Raw genomic sequence first — 23,053 nt, forward strand, 5'->3', positions numbered from 1 at the left:
ATACCCTCATTTTACTACTTAGATCTTTAAAAATAATTTTATTATAACTTCACAAGCTTTTAGAATTGTCACTAAGGGCAGGAAACACTTTGTTCTCTACATATATGTTTATATTTGGACTATGGCAACTAATGAATCACTTTTATTTTTTACCTCATTTTAAGAAAAAAATGTTTTTTTTTTTATTTTGCAGGTATCTTCAGGAATATCAAGACAAAGGTAAATTTCAAACTTAACTTCTTTTTCCTCTTTGGAGATTTTCAGTAGCATAATCTGACACATTCTGACATGTTACAGAGTAAACATTTAAATTTCCATATTGTGTATTTAGACTTTCAAGATGAGTGTGCTAGCTCCCCCTGCTGAGAAAAAAAAATAAAGAGCATATCCAAAATCTACTCAGTTTGTGTTGCAGAAATCTTAGTCTTTTAACATTCTTAGGTTTTGTGTTTCTTATAGGACATTGTAGCAGAAATTTGTTAGGACAGGTATATATGTGCAGTTACACAGGGCTCAATTTGGTGAATCAGAGGTTAGCTACCACCTAATGCTCTTTAACACTGTTCACATTGCTTTTATAGAGTGATAGGATGGGAAGGCCTGTGGCTGGATATTCAACTTGTCATGTTTTTGATAGATGCTATAAAAACAGTACCAAACTTTGCTTACGCATGTGAATAAAATCTTTTTCAGATCTTTGCAATTTCTCTCTCTCCTTTCCTTTCTCTCTCACTGTATCTTTGCGTCTCTGTCTCCTCTGTGTCTCATATCTTTCTACCTCTTTTGGCAGTATTAGGTGTGAATTCAATGCTTTGTACTTGCTAGGCAGGTACTCTACTGCCTGAGCCATGTCCCTAAATATTTGCTATGTATGTATGTATGTATGTATGTATGTATGCATGCATGCATGCATGCATGCATGCATGCTGCTCCTGGGGCTTGGACTCAGGGCCTGGATGCTGTCCTTGAGCTTTTTTTGCTCAAGGCTAGCTCTCCACCACTTGAGCCACAGCTCTACTTCTGGCTTTTCTTGGTTAATTAAAGGTAAGAGTCTCCTGGACATTTCTACCTAGGCTTGATTCGAACTGGGATCCTTCAATCTCAGCCTCCTGTGTAGAGAGGATTACAGGCATGAGCTACTGGCACCCAACTTGCTCTGGTTATTTTTGAGATAAGAGTATCACTTTTCCTGTCCTGAACCATTCTTCTATGTATGTTTCCTATCATAGCTGGGATGACAGGTGGTACTACCACACTCAGCTTTTTCTGTTGTGATGAGGATTACTGAACTCTTTTGCCCAGGCTGCCTTACAACTGTGATCCTCCCAATCTCAGCTTCCCATTTAGCTGGGATGACAGGCAAACTACCATGCCCTGCTATTGGTTGAGATGGGGGTTGAACTTTCTGTCTAGGCTGGCTTAGAACTGGGGTCTTCCTGATCTTAGCTTCCTATGCCTAGTTTCTTGTGGCTCTTTTGATATAAATAAATGTGTGGCTTAGACAATTTTAGAAGTAGGAAATATATGATGGTTCCGGTGAACTGATTATCTTTAGATTTGAGAGACAGTTGCTTTGAGTATGAAAACCAGACCAGGAAAAGTAGGAGTAGTTCCTCCTATTGCATGTCTCAGTTTTAGGGAAACTGGGTATGTCTTTTATTTGCCACGCTGGTAATGGTCATGGCTTATAGCTTGTGCATGCTGGTATGCGGGTTATAATATGACGCCATCCAACCTAGAGAGCTAGATTCTGATCTGACTGGGATTAGCAGGTCCTACAGTGTAATTCGTATTTGAGCCAACTGACAAGTGAGAGGGTAATGACAGTTCCAATAAAGCAAATACTTACCCAGACAAACTGAAATCAGTTAAAAAGGAGTCATGGCTCCTTTTCACATTAAATTGTTGAGATCACTGTGATTAAGAGGATGAGGGTTATTTTTTCCATATTAAGATTTTAATATTGTTAGCGCTAAGAGCAGGAGAGTGCCTCTTCCCTCTGAGTACTCACTGTTTTGTGCTCTACAGTGACACTTAAAGCATGGGTTAATCCTGTTGCATTTTGCTTTGTTAATGTATAAATGAACATCCGCAATTTAATTATGGCTTGTATGGAGTGTACTATTTATGAATATTATATTTTAGATTCTGCCTTTTCTTAAAAGACATGTATTAAAACAATGATCATTCAACTCTCATTGAGGCTTAATTATTGGTACATTAAGTATTTTCAGGCTAGGAAGGCATGATAATATGAAGTGATTGTGTAATTGCATATGACTCAGTGTAGGAGCTTTTCCTTTGGGATTCTGTTTTAGAACTTGTTCAGGTATGTGGATATTAAAATTACATAACTGAAATACATTCTTTGTCTCTAAAGAGAATGATTGTTTAAATGGTATTTGATAGAAGTTGAAAAATGAGCCTAGAATAAGAGTCCAAATAATGTGGAATTTAGAGATTCCCCATCATCATTTTTCTCTGAAGAAGTCATTTGCAGTTCAATACTACTGTATTGAGTTAAGTAATCACCAAGAGTGCCTGATCAAAAAGTAAGCTGATGGGTAAATGAGATATATACCTGGGAGACAATATGAGAAGCTGAATAATTGTATGCCATTGTACCTTCAAAGTACATTTAGCTTTGTTCTAAAAAGACTGGTTATAGCTTTTTAGAAGTAGTAAAGAATATAGACTTGATAGTTGCCCAATAAATACTTGGGATACATTTCTTTTTCAGAACAAAGATTTATTTTCAGATCTCTATATTGAATAAATTAAACCTATGTTTGGATAGTACATTCCCCCCTACATTTTCCTGTAGGGGCTTTGGATTGTTATTAGGGAGCCCTTGGAAGAATTTCATGTTTTTCTCCATCTGTCTCTGTCTCTCAATCTCTCTCTCTCGTCAATATAGGGTTACAGCAAAGTGAAAAGAGATGTTTTCTCCTTTTTTCAAATTTATTTTTAACCTTTTTTTTTGCCTCTGTTTGTTTTATACATTTTCAAAGTGACAGATATATACCAGTCTAAAACTATTGTTGGGAGAAAAAAGGACCACATAGACAACTTTTTAAAATTTAAATTAATTTTTTTTTTCCTGTCATGGGGCCTGAACTCTGGGCCTGGGCGCTGTCCCTCAAGGCTAGCACTCTACCACTTCAGCCACAGCGCCACTTCCGGCTTTTTCTGCTTATGTGGTACTAAGGAATCGAATCTAGAACCTCATGCATGCAAGGCAAGCGCTCTGTCACTGAGCCACCTTCCCAGCCTCTTTATTTTTTGTCAGTCATGGATCTTGAACTCTGGGCCTGGGCACTATCCTTGAGCTTTTTAGCTTAAGGCGAGCACTCTCCCACTTGAGCTACTTCACCATTTCCAGTTTTCTGGCAGTTTATTGGAGATAAGAGTCTCATGGACCTGCCTGGGCTGGCTTTGAACCGTCATCCTCAGATCTCAGCCTCCTGAGTAACTAGGATTACAGATGTGAGCACTGGTGTCTGGTGACAATTCTTAAATAAGATGAATGAATTGAGATTTACTAAATTCTAATGAATCAGTCATTAATCTAATGTATACAGATGTCTGTAATCTCACCTATATTCCTCCTAATTCCTTCTCATTAAATAAATCCTGAGATTTAGTAGTAGAGAACTTGAGGTATTTCAGTTCTAATAATTAGTTGAATTGATGTTATTGTGGAAACACTAAGATCTTAGAAGATTTTAGTTTTATTTCCTTTTTTTGTGTGTGAGTAGTTTATGATGGCAGGAACTTGTTTTATTACTATGGCACCATCATATTTAAGATTGTCCACTAAGTTAATTTTCTGCTTTTTATTTATATTCATTTGTAAATGAGACTGCTGTTTTAAAACTTCACTTTTAATTTCTTTTTCCCTCTGAGTAGCACTGGAGTTTCAATTTAGGTCCTCCTGCTGCTCTATAGCTAGAGCCATGCCCTAGACTTTTTTCTTTAATTATTAATTTTTTTGTATAGGGTCACTTGCTTTTTCTAGGGGCTGGCCTTGGGCCAGGATCGTCTCAATCTCCATCTTGGAAGCAATGAGATTGCAGGTGTGAATCACCATGCTTGGACTTCATTTAAAAAAATTTACTGAGGTTCCCTATCTCTCCTCAGATCTCATCTCTCCTCAGATCGCTTATTTATCATTGAAGAGGTCTGACAAGTTGGAATTGTAGAGTAATAATGAGTTGTCTTTTGAAATTCCCTAATTTTACTTGAATTTAGGGAAGTTATGAATCTAGTCAAGGTAATATATTGTGTTTCCTTTGAAATATTGCCTCTTTTATCTGCAGTAGAAATTTCCACTTACATCCTTCAATGATTGTGCAAGAGAGAACAACTTTCTAACCCTCATTGCAACACAGCCAAATAATATATAATGTCCTCCTGAAATAGGCTCCATGCACTAGAATTTACTGTGCAATTATTTTTAAGTTGTTCTGTCACATGACAAGGTATAAGTCTCTTACATGTAACTTGAGGTAATTTTTTTGCAATAAGCATACATTACTATTTAAAGATTTATTGAGCTTTAACTGGAATTTTCTAATTCATAATATGTATATGATAAAAAGTTTTACTTATATTTTAGTTGTATATTGATCTATATTAGTCTTGTTTCATTTCGGTGGTGATTTAGGTGTGATTTCTGATAGAATAAGGTAGAAATAAGCTAATGTGAAAATACTCATGACATAACAGTAAATGTTTAGTAAATAGCATCTTCTCCCCAATTAAATTCATTTGTGAAGACTTAAGTTAGTCTTGGTTCAGAAATTCAGTTTTTAAATAATTTTTAGGTAGTCATAAATTACTAAAAGAAAAGAATGCATAGTAAATGAGAATTATTTCAAGAGCATGGTTTTCCAAATTTGTAGAGTACTAGTATCTACTTTATTTTTACTTATTTATTTTAGATGGGGCCTCAGTATATAGCCCAGCCTGGCCTCATTTTCTCTCTTTAGATCAAGCTGGCCGATTACAGATGTTCACTACACACCAGCTTATAGTTCTTTTTTTTTTTTTTTTTTTTGAGTCCGGTCGTGGGGCCTGAACTCTGGGCCTGGGCACTGTCCCTCAGCTCTTCAGCTCAAGGCTAGCGCTCTACCACTTGAGCCACAGCGCCACTTCCGGCTTTTGTCTTTTGCTTATGTGGTGCTGAGGAATCGAACCCAGGGCCTCAGGCATGCAAGGCAAGTGCTCTACCACTGAGCCACCTTCACAGTCCCAGCTTATAGTTCTTAAATGATAATATATATTTAGATGTTATAGCTAAACAGTTTTTACTTTTTCCTTTAAAATCCTTTGCCTCTAATTCTAAAATCATTTAATACATTTGCCCTTAAAATGCCATTGATATTTGAAGAAATAATATAAGAATAGAAGAAATGCTGGGTGCCGGTGGCTCATGCCAGTAATCCTAGCTACTCATGAGGCTGAGATTTGAGGATTGCAGTTCAAAGCCAGCTCAGGCAGTAAAGTCCATGAGACTTTTTTTTTTTTAGTCAGTCATGGGCTCTGCATTCTGGGCCTGGGTGTTGTCCCTCAGCTCTTCAGCTAAAGGCTAGCACTCTACCACTTGAGCCACAGCACCACTTCTGTTTTGTTTTTTTTTTCCTGCTTATATGGTGCTCAGGAATCAAACCCAGGGCCTCATGCATGAAAGGCAAGCACTCTACCACTGAGCCACCTTCCCAGCCCTTCCATGAGACTCTTATCTCCAATAAACCATTAAGAAAACTGGAAGTCATGCTGTGGCTTAAGTGGTAGAACACTAGCCTCGAGCTGAAGAACTGAGGGACAGTGCCCAGGCCTAGAGTTCAAGCCCCACAACCAACGACAACAAAAAAGAATAAAAGAGATAATAAATTTATAAATTTTAAGTTTTATGAATGGACTAAACAACTTAAAAAAATAATGGTACTTTAAGCATGAAGAAATACATTTCAGTTTGTCCTAGAGGACTCGTAAGCATAGTTTAGTCTTAAGCATAGAAGTTTAGTGAATGCTCCATTTCCTTTCCTTTACTCTCCCTACCATAGTGTTTCCCCCTTCACCCACTGGAAATTTAGCCTTGAAATAAAATCTGAGTGAATGAAACTCACAAAATTTTACTTCCACTATCCATTTTCACCTCTACCCTGTACTAGTGTGTTAAGCATGTTCATGATTCTGGAGCCTCAGTGATCATTTTCAGTGAAATACTTAAGAAATGGTGTCCTTTTTAAAAGCCTTAGTTTGGTGTAAGAAGCTATCTCTGCTATTTGCATGCTATAAATTAGCCTCCTATTATAAAAAAACTTATTAGGACACTTATTTTTCAGTGACCCATATCCCTCAAAGTTTTAAGAGTTAAATTTCCCTTAAGAAATTACAAATCAGGGGCTGGGAAGGTGGCTCAGTGGTAGAGCGCTTGCCTTGCATGCCTGAGGCCCTGGGTTCGATTCCTCAGCACCACATAAAAAAAAAAAAAAAAAAAAGAAATTACAAATCAGATACTTAACTCTGTGTGTGTGTGTGTGTGTGTGTGTGTCTCCAAATTTTGTTACTTGAGAAATGCAATTTCACAAGTCAACAGTAGAGAACTAAAAAGTTAATTTGTTTTTCTTTGGAGTAATTTCTTCCAAGTTTGTCTTTTATGTTCTGTATTTTATTTTTATTTTTATTATTTATTTATTTGTCAGTCATGGTGACTGAACTCTGGGTCTGGGCACTGTCCCTCAGCTCTTCAGCTAGCACTCTACCACTTGAGCCACAGCACCACTTCCAGCTTTTTCTGCTTACGTGATGCTGTAGAATCCAACCCAGGGCCTCATGCATGCAAGGCAAGCACTCTACCACTGAGCCACCTTCCCAGCTCTTTATTTTTAAACAATAACTATACATATTTATGGGATACAGTATGATACTTTAATGTGTGTATAAATGTGTTCCAAGTTTCAGGTATAGTATTAATACTTAACTGTATGTTTAAGACAGGATTGCCTGCCTGCTTTCTTTCCTGCCTTTCTTGTCTGTCTTTCTTGTCTGTTTGTCCTTCCTTCCTTCCTTTCTTCCTTCCTTCTCCCTCTCCCTTTCTTTTTCCCGCTCCCTCTCCATCTCTCTCCTGTCTCTACCTCCCCTCCTACCCCCCCTCTCCTTTCCTTTCTTTTGGTGCAGTTCTGAGGTTTGAACTCAGGGCCTAAGTGCTGTCCCTGAGCTTCTTTTGCTCAAAGCTAACTATGACTTTAGCCATAGCTCCACTGACAGATTGTATTTGACAAACTAAGCAGTGATTTGGGTAATCACCTCAGTGTTGGTGGGCATTGTGACCATTCATTTTGCTATAGGGCTGCATGTGAACTCATTGAGGAAAATGTTAATTGGTAATAAGCCATATTAAAAAAAAAGGCTGGGCTGGGAAGGCGGCTCAGTGGTAGAGCGCTTGCCTTGCACACATGAAGCCCTGGGTTCGATTCCTCAGCACCACATAAGCAAAAAGAAAAAAGCCGGAAGTGGAGCTGTGGCTTGAGTGGTAGAGCGCTAGCCTTGAGCTGAAGAGCTGAGGGACAGCGCCCAAGCCCAGAGTTCAGGACCCACGACCGGACCCCCCCCCCAAAAAAAAAGGCTAATAGTGATTTGAACCTAGCCATAATAAATTTAAAAGATAGGAGAGAAATATGCTACTGTGGTGTGATTGAGTCTGGATTTTGCTGTGATATTTAAGTTGTCACTGGAATTGTAGGGAGGGAGGCCTTGGATCAGTGTCTTTTAGACTGTTACTTTGTATTGTTAATTAAACTTTTGAAAGTTGTGGGATAAATCAAATGCTTTTCTAGGGAAACAAGAAACAGTATTAATGAGCAACAACCCTATAATTACCCTTGTGAGTACATAACAGGGACACATTCATGTCTTTTCTTTGCGCAATAACTTTTACAAAGAAGTATTTTTAAACTGATCATTAATTTTATTACCCCAGAAATGAGATGCAAAATTTATGCTGTTGTCATTGGCACAGGCTCAAGGCACCACTGACATTATGTGTGATTGCAATAGAATGGCTGCCAACTAATGATTCTGTAGACATTTCCTTTGAGTGTGCTTTTCTTTTCGATGTCTGATTAGTCTGTAATGCTTTCAATTATGTCTGTAAATTGTGTTGGATACGTTTACCTGATATTCATTGTTGATTTGATTTGGAATTCAGTTTTTTATTACATCAACACAAGTTGAACATTTTCCTTTTAATTTATAGAACTCTTTTCAGGTATAGCTACAAACAGTCCCTGGGGAGGAAAAATGCTTTGCACTACTCAACAGCGACCCCTGGGTTAACTAAAGCTCCCTAGAAGCAGCAGCATCAAGGAGGGGTGGGGGTGGGGGGTAAGGAAAGCTGGGGGTGGGGAGAGAAGGATGTATCATTCTTGGAAGGAACAGTAAGATGAAGAAGATCACAGGGTTGGGGGAAGGAATGTGTTCTTTCAACTTAATGCATATGATAAAAAGAGAATAGCACTCTAAAAATATCATATAGATTTTTAAAAAATTTTCCAAGTGAATTAATGGAAATCTAGGGGTGGGAGGAGCAAGGAGGAAAGTACTTAGTACTTACAATATTTGTAAAAGTAATACTTAATTTATTAAATATCATATAGATTGAACATTTTATACTAACTTCAATTTTAAATATTGGGAAACTGAAGACAATTTTACTTTAATATATAATCTGAAAAATGCTACAAAAGTTCTGAAAATGACCAATGTATGAAATAAATATTCTTACAGAACATATTATTGACTTTATGGCTTTAATTCTTTTGCTGTATATAATATATATGTCAAATATAGATGAGCATGTGTGTATGTGTGTATATGCACATACATAAACATAAAATGTATTATGGATATTATCAGATAATAAACTACTTGTGATTTTCAAAACTTCAGAAATTTTAATTTATTATTTCTTTCTACATACAATGTAAGATATTTAACATTTTTTTCAAAAAATTTTCCATATATTTTAAAGCTTAAAAATAGTTGTAAAAAATAGTTGTAACAACATACATAATATGTTATGTGCTAAATTCTGGTAATGTATTTATATATTGTAATTTTTTTATTCAGCAAGATTTATTTTTAGAGTGTGATAGGAAATACTTTTTAGGAAATTTATAGCATCATAATTTTTCCTTCATTAAGAATAGAATAATATTCTAGCACCTAAGAGTAACTGGGAATTTTGTGACCTTTGCTACTGCACATTCATAACATGTTCAAAATATTTCAGTAGCACATTCCTTCTTATCTTTGAAATCAGGGTGTTGTTTTCTTCATAAGAGAAATATTGTAAGGGATCATTGAATGTTCTGAAAAATACTTGGAACATTCCTAGAGAAAGATGAAGTCTGAAGAGCCTGTTGTGTTTGTGTGTATTTCTTGGAGTTTTAATTCCAGTGAACCAGTAAATGATTATTTAGCCTAACTAGCCAGGAATCACAAAGAATACAACCCTTTAGTGGTCAGTATTCTCCCTTGACTTCATGAAAGATGTCACTATTTTAACTTATTTGTTATTGTTTTTGGATAATGATGATGATTGCTCATGAGCTAGCAAATTATAGGGAAATAAAATGAATGTGTAATTTTAAAATTATTTTGATAATGTTATCTTGGGAAAACTATAGTTCCTTTTACCAAAAAATATTGTGAAAAATGGAGTGATAGCAAATGGGAGTCAGAAAATATAGACATCCTTTTGGAATGCTAGAAGCTTTAAAGTGTATATGCCCAGGAACTATGAGGCAAAAGCAATACTCTTGGTACTGGGAATTTTCACCATGCCTTTTGAGTAATCCCTATTGGGGCTAGATTTTTCCTCAAGTTGATAACAGGTAACTTAAGTTGTTAGCAGATAATTGATACTGTATTAAACATACATTTTTCTTTGTTCTTGAATCAATGTGAAAAATAAGTGCTTGTGTATAACTGGTCTAGCAAATAGCTGATTTAGTATTTTTTATTGTTTTTTTTTTTAAATCTCTGATCCAAGTTATTGTATGTGGGAAAATGTCAAAATGAAAAATTTTTAAAAATTATCAAAACAAAAGAAAAAGGTTATGAAAGAGGGATAAAGAGATTTTTTTTCTTTCCTAGAGCTACATGATAAAAGTCCAGACTACAAGATCTTCTCATAGGGATTAAATAAGCCAAAACAAACAGACAGCAAACAAATAAACCTGGGACTGGAAATCAAGTAGGGAACTGGCCAGAGCATTAAAAAAAAAAAATCCAGTTATTGAAAACTATGAGTATTTGTAACTCATCTTGTTTGAATTTAAAAAGATTATATTAGTTTTAAAGGAATTTTCCCATAGATGATTATTATTCTAGCAAGTATAGTTAAAAAACAATTGATTCGGATGTAATCCAGTAGCTTTTAATGAAAATGAAAATGTGTTCATATGATTTCAAATATTGAATTTCTCATAATTCTAAAAATGTTTAAAAATTGAATTACTTAAATTATTTTCTTTTTTCATACTTTCTATTTCTTGGCTTTTGTTTGCTTGATTTGTATATGTTTATTATTTTATCATGTTCCTATTTTTTGAATTTCTCATGGAGACAAATATGTTAGACTTTATTCTTTTCTGTCACAAGTAAGCAGTTTTCTACTGACCTTGAAAAACCATATATATTTACATTATGATGGATAAACTAAAGTAGGATCTGATTTTACCTGGTTCACAATCTTTTCTTTATTTTTGGGTGACAGTGACCAAATTTAATGGTAGAACTTACTGCTCCTGACAATCTGATTTTACTGAATTCACAATGTTTTCTGTACTGTTGTGTGACAGTGACTGAATTTAATGGTAGAACTTACTGCTTCTGACAAATTAACATTATTTCAAATGGACAAATCATAAAAGGTATTTCTCCGATTCTTTGTAGGTAACATAGAAGAAGGGGAAGAATATGAAGATCCTTTTACTGGGGCTCCAGACACTATTTCCTTAGCCTCAGAGCGGTATGATAAGGACGATGATGCCCCTTCTGATGGTATGTGATGTTTTCCCATATAATATATCTCTGAACCCTTTCATGCAAAGTAATGCTATATGCCCAGAGAATGGTCTTACCAGAAGGCCCCAGACAGAGTCTTTGGTTAATTCACTTTTACCAGAACCTTTGAAGGAACAGAAGAGCTCTCTCTAGTGGTCCTAATTGAGGTTTCCCTAAGTATGTAGTAACTTCCCATGTAGTAACTTCTTTTTATGTGAAATTTTCTTTGCTAGAATTTTTAAGAGCATGCTTACACCATGATATGAAAATTATTAATAAGTTTGTTGGTTAATCTAATATCAGATTCTTGCTTAATTTTATTGTGCTTCATAACTGCTTATTGTATTATTTATTTTATAAATAATGAAAAAGGTTTTTCATTTTATTTTTTTCTGAAAAATTTATACAAAATGAGTTCATAAAATATTAAATTAATTATTCCTACATTGTCTTCTCATATTGAGACATTTTTATCAAATGCTTCTTTTATACACATTTTCATTCTTTCGATTGTGATTTAAAAATGCTCTCTATGTCAGAATAAAGTGTTTTGTATTAATCAAATTAGTAATAAAGTTGACTATGTTTATCTTAGTAGTTTCTTAAAATTCCTGATTATTGCCAAAGTTAGGAAACTTGTTTTAATTATATAGATGCATTTTCTGTTACAGTCAGTTAAGTGCATTTGCACTATAGAAGCCTTATAAGGGTGATGTGAAGTTGTAAATTAAGAATATGTATCGATAAATTATCCATACATATTAATTTGAAGCACTCAAAGTTTCACTAAGACATAGAAGTGAGTTATGCCTTCTGCCACTATATGATGATCAAGCTGTGTAGTTCTATCTCTAAATACAATTGCTGAATGAAAATGTGCTTCCTGCAACAGAGCACTCCACACTTTATGTTATCCAGATTATTCCCTTTGGAAACATAAATTGCTTTTATGAGGTATAAAATTATGTCTATTGCAGAACAGGGATAAGTCAAGTACATGCATAAGTGATAAACATTCTAACCACTGATTCAGAACAAAATAATCTTTTCTTTTTATATATAGAACTTTATACAATGTGTAGCAATAATAATCATATCCATTTTATATTGAATTTTACACTTAATTTTTATTTTTAAAGGAGGAATATTTTCACATGATTCCCTTGTATTTTTTACAAAGACTTCTATTTCTCTTCATGCACACTTATTATACCAAACAGAGTTATTTTTTCTAATCTCATGTTCAAAAGCACTTCTGCTAGAGAGTATTTTGTAATTGAAGAAATATTATTTTCAGGTAAAACAATGGATTATTCGAGTTGTACTATTTTTAGATACATTACAATTTTATGCTTTGTTTTTCTGTAAAATATTGGTAAATGTGAATCAGTGTGTATACTCATATAGAAACAGAGTATTTATACTCAAGAGAATTAACATACATATAGAAAGTATTCACAGAATAGATATACTGAGTTTCTCAAAATGGCCTAAATATTTTCATGTAAAGTTGGTATTATGTTCAGTATAAAATATTTCAACTTAAGTATCCATAGTATATGAGAGCCAGAAATCCTCTTAATTACTATAGTGCATTTATAGGATTATTGTGTTACTTTTTCTGAGTAAATAATGTTTTCTTAATCATATGTAATACATTTAAGTCGTGACAAAAATTGTTAAAAGATTGCATTATCAATATTAATTGACATATTTAAGTATAATCTTAATTAAATATCAGTGCTAAATATATTGTATATTTATTAATGTTTAATCTTTAAGTAGATTAGAAATTTAACTTTTAGTATTATTCATTTTTGACACATAAAATGATTTTAAAATAGTTTTACATTTAATTATTAGTAGAGGTTAATTTTCAAACTACCACTTGGACTTTTAATTTCCACTCTAGAATATCATCTCATTGCATATTTTTTCCCTGGAACTTTGACTTTTGTCTATGTTCTCTTTTGTTGAATAAGATTTCCTCTCTTATGTGACTTCAATCTAATGAGGTATTAATTATAAAAAAAGAACACATTTAACAATGTATAACCAATTTAGCACAGGTCACTGAAAGGCCTTTTGTCAGATCAGATTGTTATTTTGTCCTTTTGACTTTTACCTTATGGTAGGCACTAACAAAGTATCTGAACTTTGATGGATTATAAACTCTAAGCATGATATGTATTTTTCATAATGCTAATGTAATTTTCAAGGTACTGGAAAGGTCAAACCTGCACATCTCTATGTGCATTCTAAGTCTGTCTTTCCTTTTAATATTTCTTTTTCTCTGTTTCTCTGGTTCAAAAGTTCACTCAGTTCCCAAATGGCCACCTAATTTTCCAGTTATTCCCTCAAGCCATATGTGTTTTGGTTTCTTTATGGTTTATTAGGTACTGTAGGAAAGTAGCATAAGTTATATCTTCTAATGAAATTCAAGCACACTTCAGTGATGCTTCGACTTGATTGCTGGTAGCAATTAAATCACAGCCAAAGAGAATAATGCATAATCTCACAAGGTCCAGACACCCTATAGAAATTGAATGGGGATGATAGCAGAAAGCAAAAACAAAATCTCCAAACTCTGCCAGACATGTTGTTTCCTGCCTGCTTTTTTTTTTTATTGGCCAACTGCCTGATTGATAGCAAAATCATAACTTGCTGCATGCTAACAGGCAGAGTTCACTTGTAGGTTATTGTGAGCTGATAAAGGGTTAGATGGAGTTTTGATTTTCGCATTGGACCTTGGTACACCAGATTAATGGAATTTCAATGAGAGACTAGAGTGGCCACAGCTTTGTCAGAGAAACAGATGGAGATTCTATAGTCATGTCTACTCATTAATACTCGTTGCCTGAAAGGTATGCTGCTTTTCTATACAAAAAGAGTTGATATAATTGATTTTTGAGTAGTATAGTGAAAAAAAAAGTGTTTTATTGATGACTAGAAGTGTAACATGAATAATGACAGATTTTTTTGTGTAGTTTGTAACATAAAATAATTATACTTTGTAATTTTTTCCCTCTCTTTGGAAACACTTATTTTTAGAGGAGAAGTGTATTTTTGAGACCAATAGAGAAAGAAAGAATGTCACATTAAATTGCCTTTTAGGAAAAAGAACCAGAATCTATATTGGATATATAAATGATAGTATGGCTGTTGCCAGAGTTTTATTTTGATAAGATATTTTTTAAAAAAGCCTACTGATTAGAAGCTTTATTTTTATTCATTTTATGCTTTATTTTTTTCTGGAAAATTGAAAAAAGCAATTTTAGATAATTTCCAGACTATTATATATCACCGTTAGAAATTTTATGCTTACTGTGTGGCTGGAGACATATTGGGATGTTAATGTAATTGGTGTATCAGATTTGAGATAATGAGATTTAAAACATCAAAGAAGAATATCCTATACTGAACATGTTACAGTGTTTGGGCACTAAGGTGGTAGATGTAGAGTAGCAATTTGAGATTGTATAATGACTTGAATCTTATCTTTTCTATTCTGAAATAATTTTTCATGTATTTTCATCATTTGTGAAAGAAAGCTTCTAAGCATACATATAGCATTGTAGAAAGTCCCTGAGGTAGGGTAAAAGGATTCAGTGAGCTAGAAGACATATATTGGCTCTGCTCATCAATGATAGGTCGAAGGATCCCAGTGGACAGTTGTTACAAATCTGATTCAGTCCTAGACCATAATCACTTTGTGGATAAGAATCTGGAACCTCTAGGGTGTGCATATAGGAAAGTTAAATTGAAACTGAAGGTATAGAAGAGTCATTTGTTGTCCTAAGTAAAAATTCCCAAATAAAATAGATTACCAAGAGCTATGTGCATTGGCAAGGACAGAGGCTTAAGTGAATCAATATTTTTTTTTAGGATTGAAGCCATTTTTAAAGCTGTGGGTTAAGAAAAAGGCTTATTTTGATCATAATTTATAATATCAAAATAGCTTTTTGGTGTATCTTTTTAAAATAAATTTACAGTTATAAAAATTTGGATTTATAAAAGTGAATTGCTCTGGGTGCTGATGGCTCATGCTAGCTACTCAAAAGGCAGAGATCTGAGGATCAAGCTAGCACAGGCAAGAAAATTCGTGAGACCCTTACTTCCAATTAACCACCAAAAGAGCAGGAAGTGAGCAGTAGCTTAAATGGTAGAGTGTTAGCCTTGAGCAAAAGAGCTCAAGAACAGCACTCAGGTCTTGAATTCAAGCCCCAAGACTGCCCCCTCTCCCCAAAAGGAAAAGAAATGTGAATTATTATTCCAAAAGATTTAAAAAGGACTGTCTCCAACATGTCTACAAACACTGAACTTGAACGCATGCACAAACACATAAATGTAAAGTTCCAAACTTGTGAGGAAGATTTTTTTTGAGGGGGGTGTTAAATTAGGTGCAGCACTGTTCAGTTCTTGTAAAAAACTAAGAAGTAGGTATTACTTTTCTCTTGATACTGATAGAATATGAAACAGTTGATAACTAGAGCAAAAAAAAAAAGATTAGAATGTTGTTTAAATCATAGTATCTTGTGGGTTTTCATTGTTAAAATTATATTTTTGTATTTTATTCTGATGATTTGCTCTTTATTTATTTGTTTGTTTATTTATTTTTTTAGTTGGTCGTGGGGCCTGAACTCTGGGCCTGGGCACTGTCCCTAACCACAGCAACTCTCTGGCTTTTTCTGCTATGTGGTGCTGAGGAATCAAACCCAGGGCCTCATGCATGCAAGGCAAGCACTCTATCATTGAGCCACCTTCCCAGTCCTATTTACTTACTTATTAATTGAATGGTGCTAAGTATGAACTTAGGTCTTTGAACATGACAAGCAAGTAATCAGCTACTGAGGCACACCCTCCCCGCTATCAGTTTCTAGCTGATTATATTTGTCACTTTTATTTTTAAACATTTTTTTAGTTGTTCCACTATGTCAAATTGCCAGGTTGTGTTTAGCATATAAATAATCATTCAACAATAATTATTTTAGTAATTTCTTCTTTTTAAAAAAAAATTTCCTTTTTTCCCCCCCTGAGTCAAGGTATACTTTGCACCCCAGGCTGGCTTTGCACTCATTACCTTCTTGCCTCTATCTTCCATGTTTTGAGATTATGCATGCGCCACTATGCTTTGGATATGTATATGTCACAATTAGAAATATTTTGGCAAAAGGGATGGGATATAATTTAGGGGAGTGACAAAAAAGTAAAGGACATATTTTTAACCCTAAGAGATACATATTGTGTGATTGGAGCTAAAAAGTACATAAATCTGAATTACTTTATGGTATAAAAGGATATATTAATTAATAAAAGCACATGACTATTAAGAATTCTCTGCTGGGTGTCAATGGCTCATGCCTATATTCCTAGCTACTCAGGAGTCTGAGATCTGAGGATCACAGTTTGAAGCCAGCCCAGACAGGAGACTTTTATTTCTAATTAACTACCAAAAAGCCAGGAATAGAGCTGTGGCTCAAGAGGTAGAGCACTAGCCTTGAACACAGAAGCTCAGGGATAGCACCCAGGCTCTGAATTCAAGACCAAGACTGGCACACACACAAAAAAAGATCTAAATGTTTATGCTTCTGAATAGAAAAAAATATACCAGTAAAACAAGGTGGGCAAATAAGGCTATGGTAAAATAGGCTGAATAGACAAAATAGATAATTAGGAAGACTCAACAATTTGAAAAAAATCCATCTTTATTTCAGCAAATAAACAGATATTAGTGAGTTCATGAGGAAGGGAATAAAATACCTTGACTGGATTGTAAAGGATTTGAAGGGTCTGAGGGTGTGTTGTGTTATTGCCCTTGCCTAGCCATGAACTCAGGACCACACAATTGCTAAATTCTTTTTTTTTTTTTTTTTTTTGTCGGTCGTGGGGCTTGAACTCTGGGCCTGGGCACTGTCCCTCAGCTCTTCAGCTCAAGGTGAGCGCTCTACCACTTCCGGTTTTCTGGTGGTTTATTGGAGATAGGAGTCTCACGGTCTCTCCTGCCTGGGCTAGCTTTGAACCGGGATCCTCAGATCTCAGCCTCCTGAGTAGCTAGGATTACAGGCGTGAGCCACCAGTGCCCGGCACAATTGCTAAATTCTGTGCCACCGAAAAGTTACTATTTTCAAAAAATATATAATCAAGATGAGATGAGATGATGATTCCTCAGGTAAGGTAAATTGCAAGCTCCAGTAAGGCAGATCAGATTCCACTGATTTGATCTATACCAAGGCAAATAATTGGTTTCATGATTTTACTCTCAATAATTTGTCATATATCTTAATATCAATGCAAATACTAATCTAAAGCATAAACATGCCTATATTTTGAATGAATGTAAATTACAGAGAGGGGTCTTTTGTTGTTGTTGTTGTTGTTGTTGTCAGTCATGGATCTGGAACTCTGGGCCTGGGCACTGTTGCCCAGCTTGCCAGCTGAAAGCTAGCACCCTACCACTTGAGCCACGGCACTACTTCGGCTTTTTCTCCTTATCTGGTGCTGAGGAATCGAACCCAGGGCCTCATGCATGCGAGGCAAGCACTCTACTACTGAGCCACCTCCCCAGACCCAGAGAGAGGTCTTTTATTGAAGAGTTGTATGTGAGTTTTGGAGTTTGCTGGAGAGAGTGGGAATAGATGCTGAACAGGTCATTTGGAATAGAAGTCCAGACACTGGGTTTTCCTTGGTAATAATTTTGCAAAGGAAACATCATTAAATATTTGTGGATTTTTATTTTCTGGGTTTGTTTTATAATCAAGTATTTGGGTCTAATGATTGTCTAGAAGTTTCCTAAAGCACTAAGCGCTTCTGTTCGTATTTCAGGGTTAGTAATTTTAGTGGTAGAAGTGAGGTTATTTCCCTGGAGAAAATAAGTATATGGTAGGAATGGTAGGACGGGCTTGTAATCCCAGGGTTTGGGAGGAAGAGGTAGGAGGACTGTAAGATTGAGGCCAATTTGGGCCACATGAGACCTTATCTGGGGGTGGGGGGTGTTGGAGGGAGGGACAAAGAGAAAAACAAGACAAACAGAAAGAGAGAGACCAAGAGACAGAGACAGAATAGGTTTTAAAGGTAGCAACTAGAGATGAAGTTCAATAAGAAAGAACTGAGGGCTTTTGGAGTTAGATGGTAGCTTCCTGTAGGAACTGAATGTCAAGTTAACAGTTTACGTTTGATTTGGTAGTAATTAAGAGAGTCCAAAAGCAGTGAACAGTGTACTCACATGAAGAGTACAAACTTGAGGTCTATGTCCTAGCAGTCTAACATGGGTCCAGTTGAGGCAAGGAGACCATCTACTGGAATTGCTTCATTATTTATGTCTTTGGCCCCCTGATTTTTTTTTAAAATCAGCAGCAGCAGTTCAGGTCTTGATACTCATACTGAGTTATTCCAATTAAGGCATTATCACCAGGAATTTGTTTCTACTTCTTGAAAAGAAGTAATCCCTAGCTACTCAGTAGGCTGAAATCTGAGGATAAGGGTTCAAAACAAGCCTGGGCAGGAAAGTTTGTGAGACTCTATCTCCAGGTAGGAACCAAAAAGCCAAAGTAGAGCTGTGGCTCAAGTGGTTGAGTGCTAGCCTTGAGTAAAAATGTTCAACGATAGCACCCAGGCCCAGAGTTCCAGTCCCAGGACCCACACTTGTTAGTGCATGTACAGTGGGGAGGGGGAGAGGGGTGGAGAGACAGGAGGGAGGGAGGGAGAGAGAAAGAGACAGAGACAGATAGAGACAGAGAGAGACAGAAACATGGTTGGGGGGGGTGAGGGGTAGAATTCTGTTCTTTTAAGCAAGGTAGAGTCCAAGTACTGAGGGATTTAAGTGATCAGTCATGTAAGAAGTTGATTTGACCAAGGCAATAATGAAATCTGGTATTTTAGTTAAAAGTAGCTAGCTTCAGCATATAGATAGATTGAAGGGGATTTAGTCTGTAAGATAAGAAGCTATGCCTGTAAGTTATAGGTATGGTGACCAGAGACTTGACCAGGGTGGACTTCACTGGGAAGTGAAGGATACATCTGAGGAAAAATGGACATAGCTGGGTAAATGAGTATGTGTTGAATCTAGAAAAGGAGAGAGTAGCTAAAGCTGATTACAAACTTAGAAATTTTAATGACTAGAAAAATTAATTGACATGTGAAAATTGAGAGAACAAGGGAAAATAAGACATGATGAGTTTGGGTTTAAAGAATTAAATGGAGCTAACAATGAACATTCAAACTGCCCAGAAAATGGTGAGAACTATGGGAATGGAATATAAGCTAGCCTTAATTTGCCCTTCTCTTTCTTGTTTCATCCCTTTGGGGGCAGGTAAGTGATGAGGCGTACCTCAGTTACCGTAAAAGTGGGACAACAGTTGAGAACAGGTTCTAGAGTCATACTGGATATCTTTAAATACTGGCCTCTTTATTACTTATCTTTCTCACTTCCAGCAAAGTCCCTAGCTCTGATTTTCCTCACTTATCAAATGAGGACAGTACTACACGTGTGCTGTAACTATTACTAGATTAATAGGACAAAGCATACAAAGAACTTGGAATACTATTGGGGCATATTAAGTGGGACATACTAAATTCAAGTCATTATGGTCTTTCATCTTGTTTTGAGATTGCCTTAGTTTTATTTCCCCCTGTGTTTTACACAGCTGTGTATCCTGAGCTATTGTCCATCTCCTGTACTATACAGCTCCTAAGCTTCATTGATTAAGGTGGATTTTGTAGGATTTACAATTGGAATTTTAGGGATTTAAAAGACATGATCATATTTTAAGCTGGGTATTTTGTGTTGAAACTGTTAGTGCTTAGATTTTCTGTAGTAAATTTATTATGCCTTTGCCAAGAAACATTCTTCCTGTCCCTTTCTCAGCTTATTTCTATGGAATCAATAACAAGCGTGTAAGAAGGAAAGTTTCTTGGGTAATCATCATGTGCCCAAGGAAGAAAGCACAATATTTTATACATGAGTTTAATAACTAGCATCTAAAATTATACAGTTTTGAGAGCATTTGAATGATAGTTTGGTGTCTGTTAGAGGTTCTGTCATAAGGCTATCTATGAAAAAAAATGGATATAGTGGTTCAATGATAGGAAACAAGGGCTGTAATCAGTACCTAGTTAATAAATAATGTAAGAGTTGTTTTGTATTTTTGTTGCTTTGTTTTGTTTTGTTTTGTTTTTGCCAGTCCTGGGGCTTGAACTCAGGACCTAGGCATGTCCCTGAACTTGTTTTGCTTAAGGCTAGCACTCTACCAACTTGAGCAACAGTGCCACTTCCAGCATTCTCTGTATATGTGGTACTGAGGAATTGAACCCAGGGCTTCATGCATGTGAAGCAAGCACTCTACCACTAAGCCACGTTCCCAACCCGTTTTGGGGTTCTTTTTAGCATTTTTTTTTGTCTTCAGAGCCTTTTACTTGCCAGGCAAGTGTGCTTCCATGGAACTAAATCCCTAACCCTTGTTTTGTATTTTTGTAAAGATTAATATAGCTTTAAATATCTGCTTACTGAAGTATTTGTTTCAAAACTTTCAGTTGCTATCATGGCTTTGCATCAATACTAGAGAAAAAATAGTATTCCATAGGTTTAAAAATACTGTAGATACCCATAGGGAAAATGTGTCTACGTAGCGCACGCGTCAGTTCAGGTGAATTATTTCTTTGAGGATCTCTTTCTGTATAAGTAGTACCTTGTATTACAGAAATGAGGCAAGATTAAAGCAATTATAAGTTTTATAATTTATATTTTGTTTTAAACAGTTCAAAGAGATTTCACCTTAGCATGGCGATTTATTAGTATCCTGCATCTTGAGCAGTATCCACCCTTCCATCATTCTCCTCTCATCTATGCCAGCCCTACCCATCCCTCAAATTTCTAGTTCCATTCTCACATATGTACATTGAGTACTATGGCGTATTTGTCCAGTATGCCCCTCTCCATTCTCTTACCCTACTCTCCTCATACAAGACATATTTTATCTTTCCTGGTATTCATTTTGTTAAACTGTCTGTTAATTATTCAAAGGGATAGATACCATGGAAATTCTCTCCTGCATATACCATAATTTTGTTAGTTTGGTCATGTATATATATATATATATATATGACCTGTGCAACATTTTTATATATGTTTGTTTTAGATCCAATTTCCATATGTGAGAGAAAACATACATACTGTGTCTCAGACTTATTTAACTTAGTATAATTTTTTCTAGGTTCATTCATTTCCCTGCAAATGATATAATATTATTCTTCCTGATGGATGAATAAAATTCCACAGGGGGAAAATACGTATCTATCTATCTCTCTGTATATACATATATAGAGAGACATAGATAAATAGATAGATACTACCTTTTCTTGATCCATTTATTGGTTGTAGAGTCCCTGGGCTGTTTTTATAATTTGTTTGTGGTGAATTATACAGTAATAAACATGAGTGTGTAGGTATCTTTATTATATTTTGACTTTCAGTTTTTTGGATGAATGTTCAGGTGTAGTATCATTAGAGTAGTGTGGTATCATCCCAGAGTAGTTCTATGTTTAGGTTTGGAGGAAACCAAATGCAGGTGAGATTGCAGGCAAAAGGGACCCCCTTACACTGATTATGGGAACGTAAATTAATGCAATCACTATGGAAGGCAGTATGGAGAATGACTATTTAAATCCTTTTTCAATTTTTTTTTCTTTTTTGCTGGTTGTGGGGCCTGAACTCTGGGCCTGGGTGCTGTTCCTCAGCTCTTTAGCTCAAGGCTAGTGCTCTACCACTTGAGACACAGCACCACTTCTGGCTTTTTCTGCTTATGTGGTGCTAAGGAATTGAATCCAGGGCCTCATGAATGCAAGGCAAGCACTCTACCACTGAACCACCTTCCCAGCCCCCCTTTTCAATGTTTAAATTGGCTTGTCTTTTGTTTTAATGATCTAGGGGTTTGAACTCTTAAGTCCTTGAACATGCTAGGCAGGCAGTCTTGCCACTGAGCTATACCTCTACTCCTAGTTTTTGTTGGCTATTTTAAAAAAGATAGGGTTAGGAAGTGGCACTGTGGCTCAAGCAGTAGAGTGCTCACCTTGAGCTGAAGAGCTGAGGGACAGTGCCCAAACCCAGAGTTCAAGCCCCACGACGGACAAAAAACAAAAAACGTAGGGTTGTACCTCTTGACTGGGTGGGTGACTGGGTATTATCTGCCTTTGTTGAGCCTGTTATGTAGCTGGGATAACAGGCTTGTGTCGAAGTGTCCAGTTCTTTGTTGATAAGATGTCTGGAGAACTTTTCTCCCTGGGCTAGTCTCAGACTATAATCCTTCCAGTCTCAGTCTCCCAAGTATCTAGAATTACCAATGTGAGCCACCAACGCTTGATTTTGATTTGCCAAGTTCTCCATTATTTATGTATTGTAATATGAGTTCCTCATAGTATATGTAAATATTTTCTTCAAATGTTGGGTTGATATTTCACTTTCTCAGTGGAAATTTCTGTGTTAGGGGCCAAATCCAGGGCTTTGCATGTGTACAAAATCTATCATTGATCAATATAACCCAAGATCTGAAAATTCTGAAAGTGTTTGTGTTTTTTTTTTTGGAGGCTGAGTAATTTCTCAAACTACTGACCTCCTTAAGAAATTATGAGATTACTATGTTAATTTAAAAAGGACACAGCATAGTCTACTTTTGTTATTATTATTAGTGCATTATTTTGGTTCCATTTCTGTGCTTTGAACTCTGTGCCTTGTACTTGCTAGAGAGTTACTCTGCCCCTGAATTATGTTTCTAGCCCTCTTAGTGCATATTTTAAAGTTGTGCAAGTGGCAAAAGAAAATCTTATTACTGTGTTTTTCTGGCTCAGCAAACTCTCAAATTTTGTAGCCTTTAACATCATTTAAAAGATGGATTTTTGCTTTTTCTTGTGTATCATTTCTTTTAAGGTTATTTATACCTTTGACATATAAATACAAGTGTTTCCTTGTGCATAGTACTACAAATAT

The 23,053-nt window shown here is 35.6% G+C and overlaps 1 protein-coding gene across 2 annotated transcripts in view; it reads left to right on the forward strand.

Moving 5' to 3' along the window:
* Positions 1-23,053, forward strand: part of Skap2 (src kinase associated phosphoprotein 2) — a 173,309-nt gene that overhangs the window by 10,580 nt on the left and 139,676 nt on the right. For both annotated transcript variants that reach the window (XM_013024469.1, XM_013024470.1), the window contains exons 3-4: positions 194-219; positions 10,966-11,073. In XM_013024469.1, the coding sequence (XP_012879923.1) occupies positions 194-219; positions 10,966-11,073 (134 nt within the window). The remainder of the gene's footprint in view (positions 1-193; positions 220-10,965; positions 11,074-23,053) is intronic.

This window comes from Dipodomys ordii, unplaced genomic scaffold (genome assembly GCF_000151885.1).
Source record: "Dipodomys ordii isolate 6190 unplaced genomic scaffold, Dord_2.0 Scaffold76, whole genome shotgun sequence".
NCBI lineage: Eukaryota > Metazoa > Chordata > Mammalia > Rodentia > Heteromyidae > Dipodomys > Dipodomys ordii.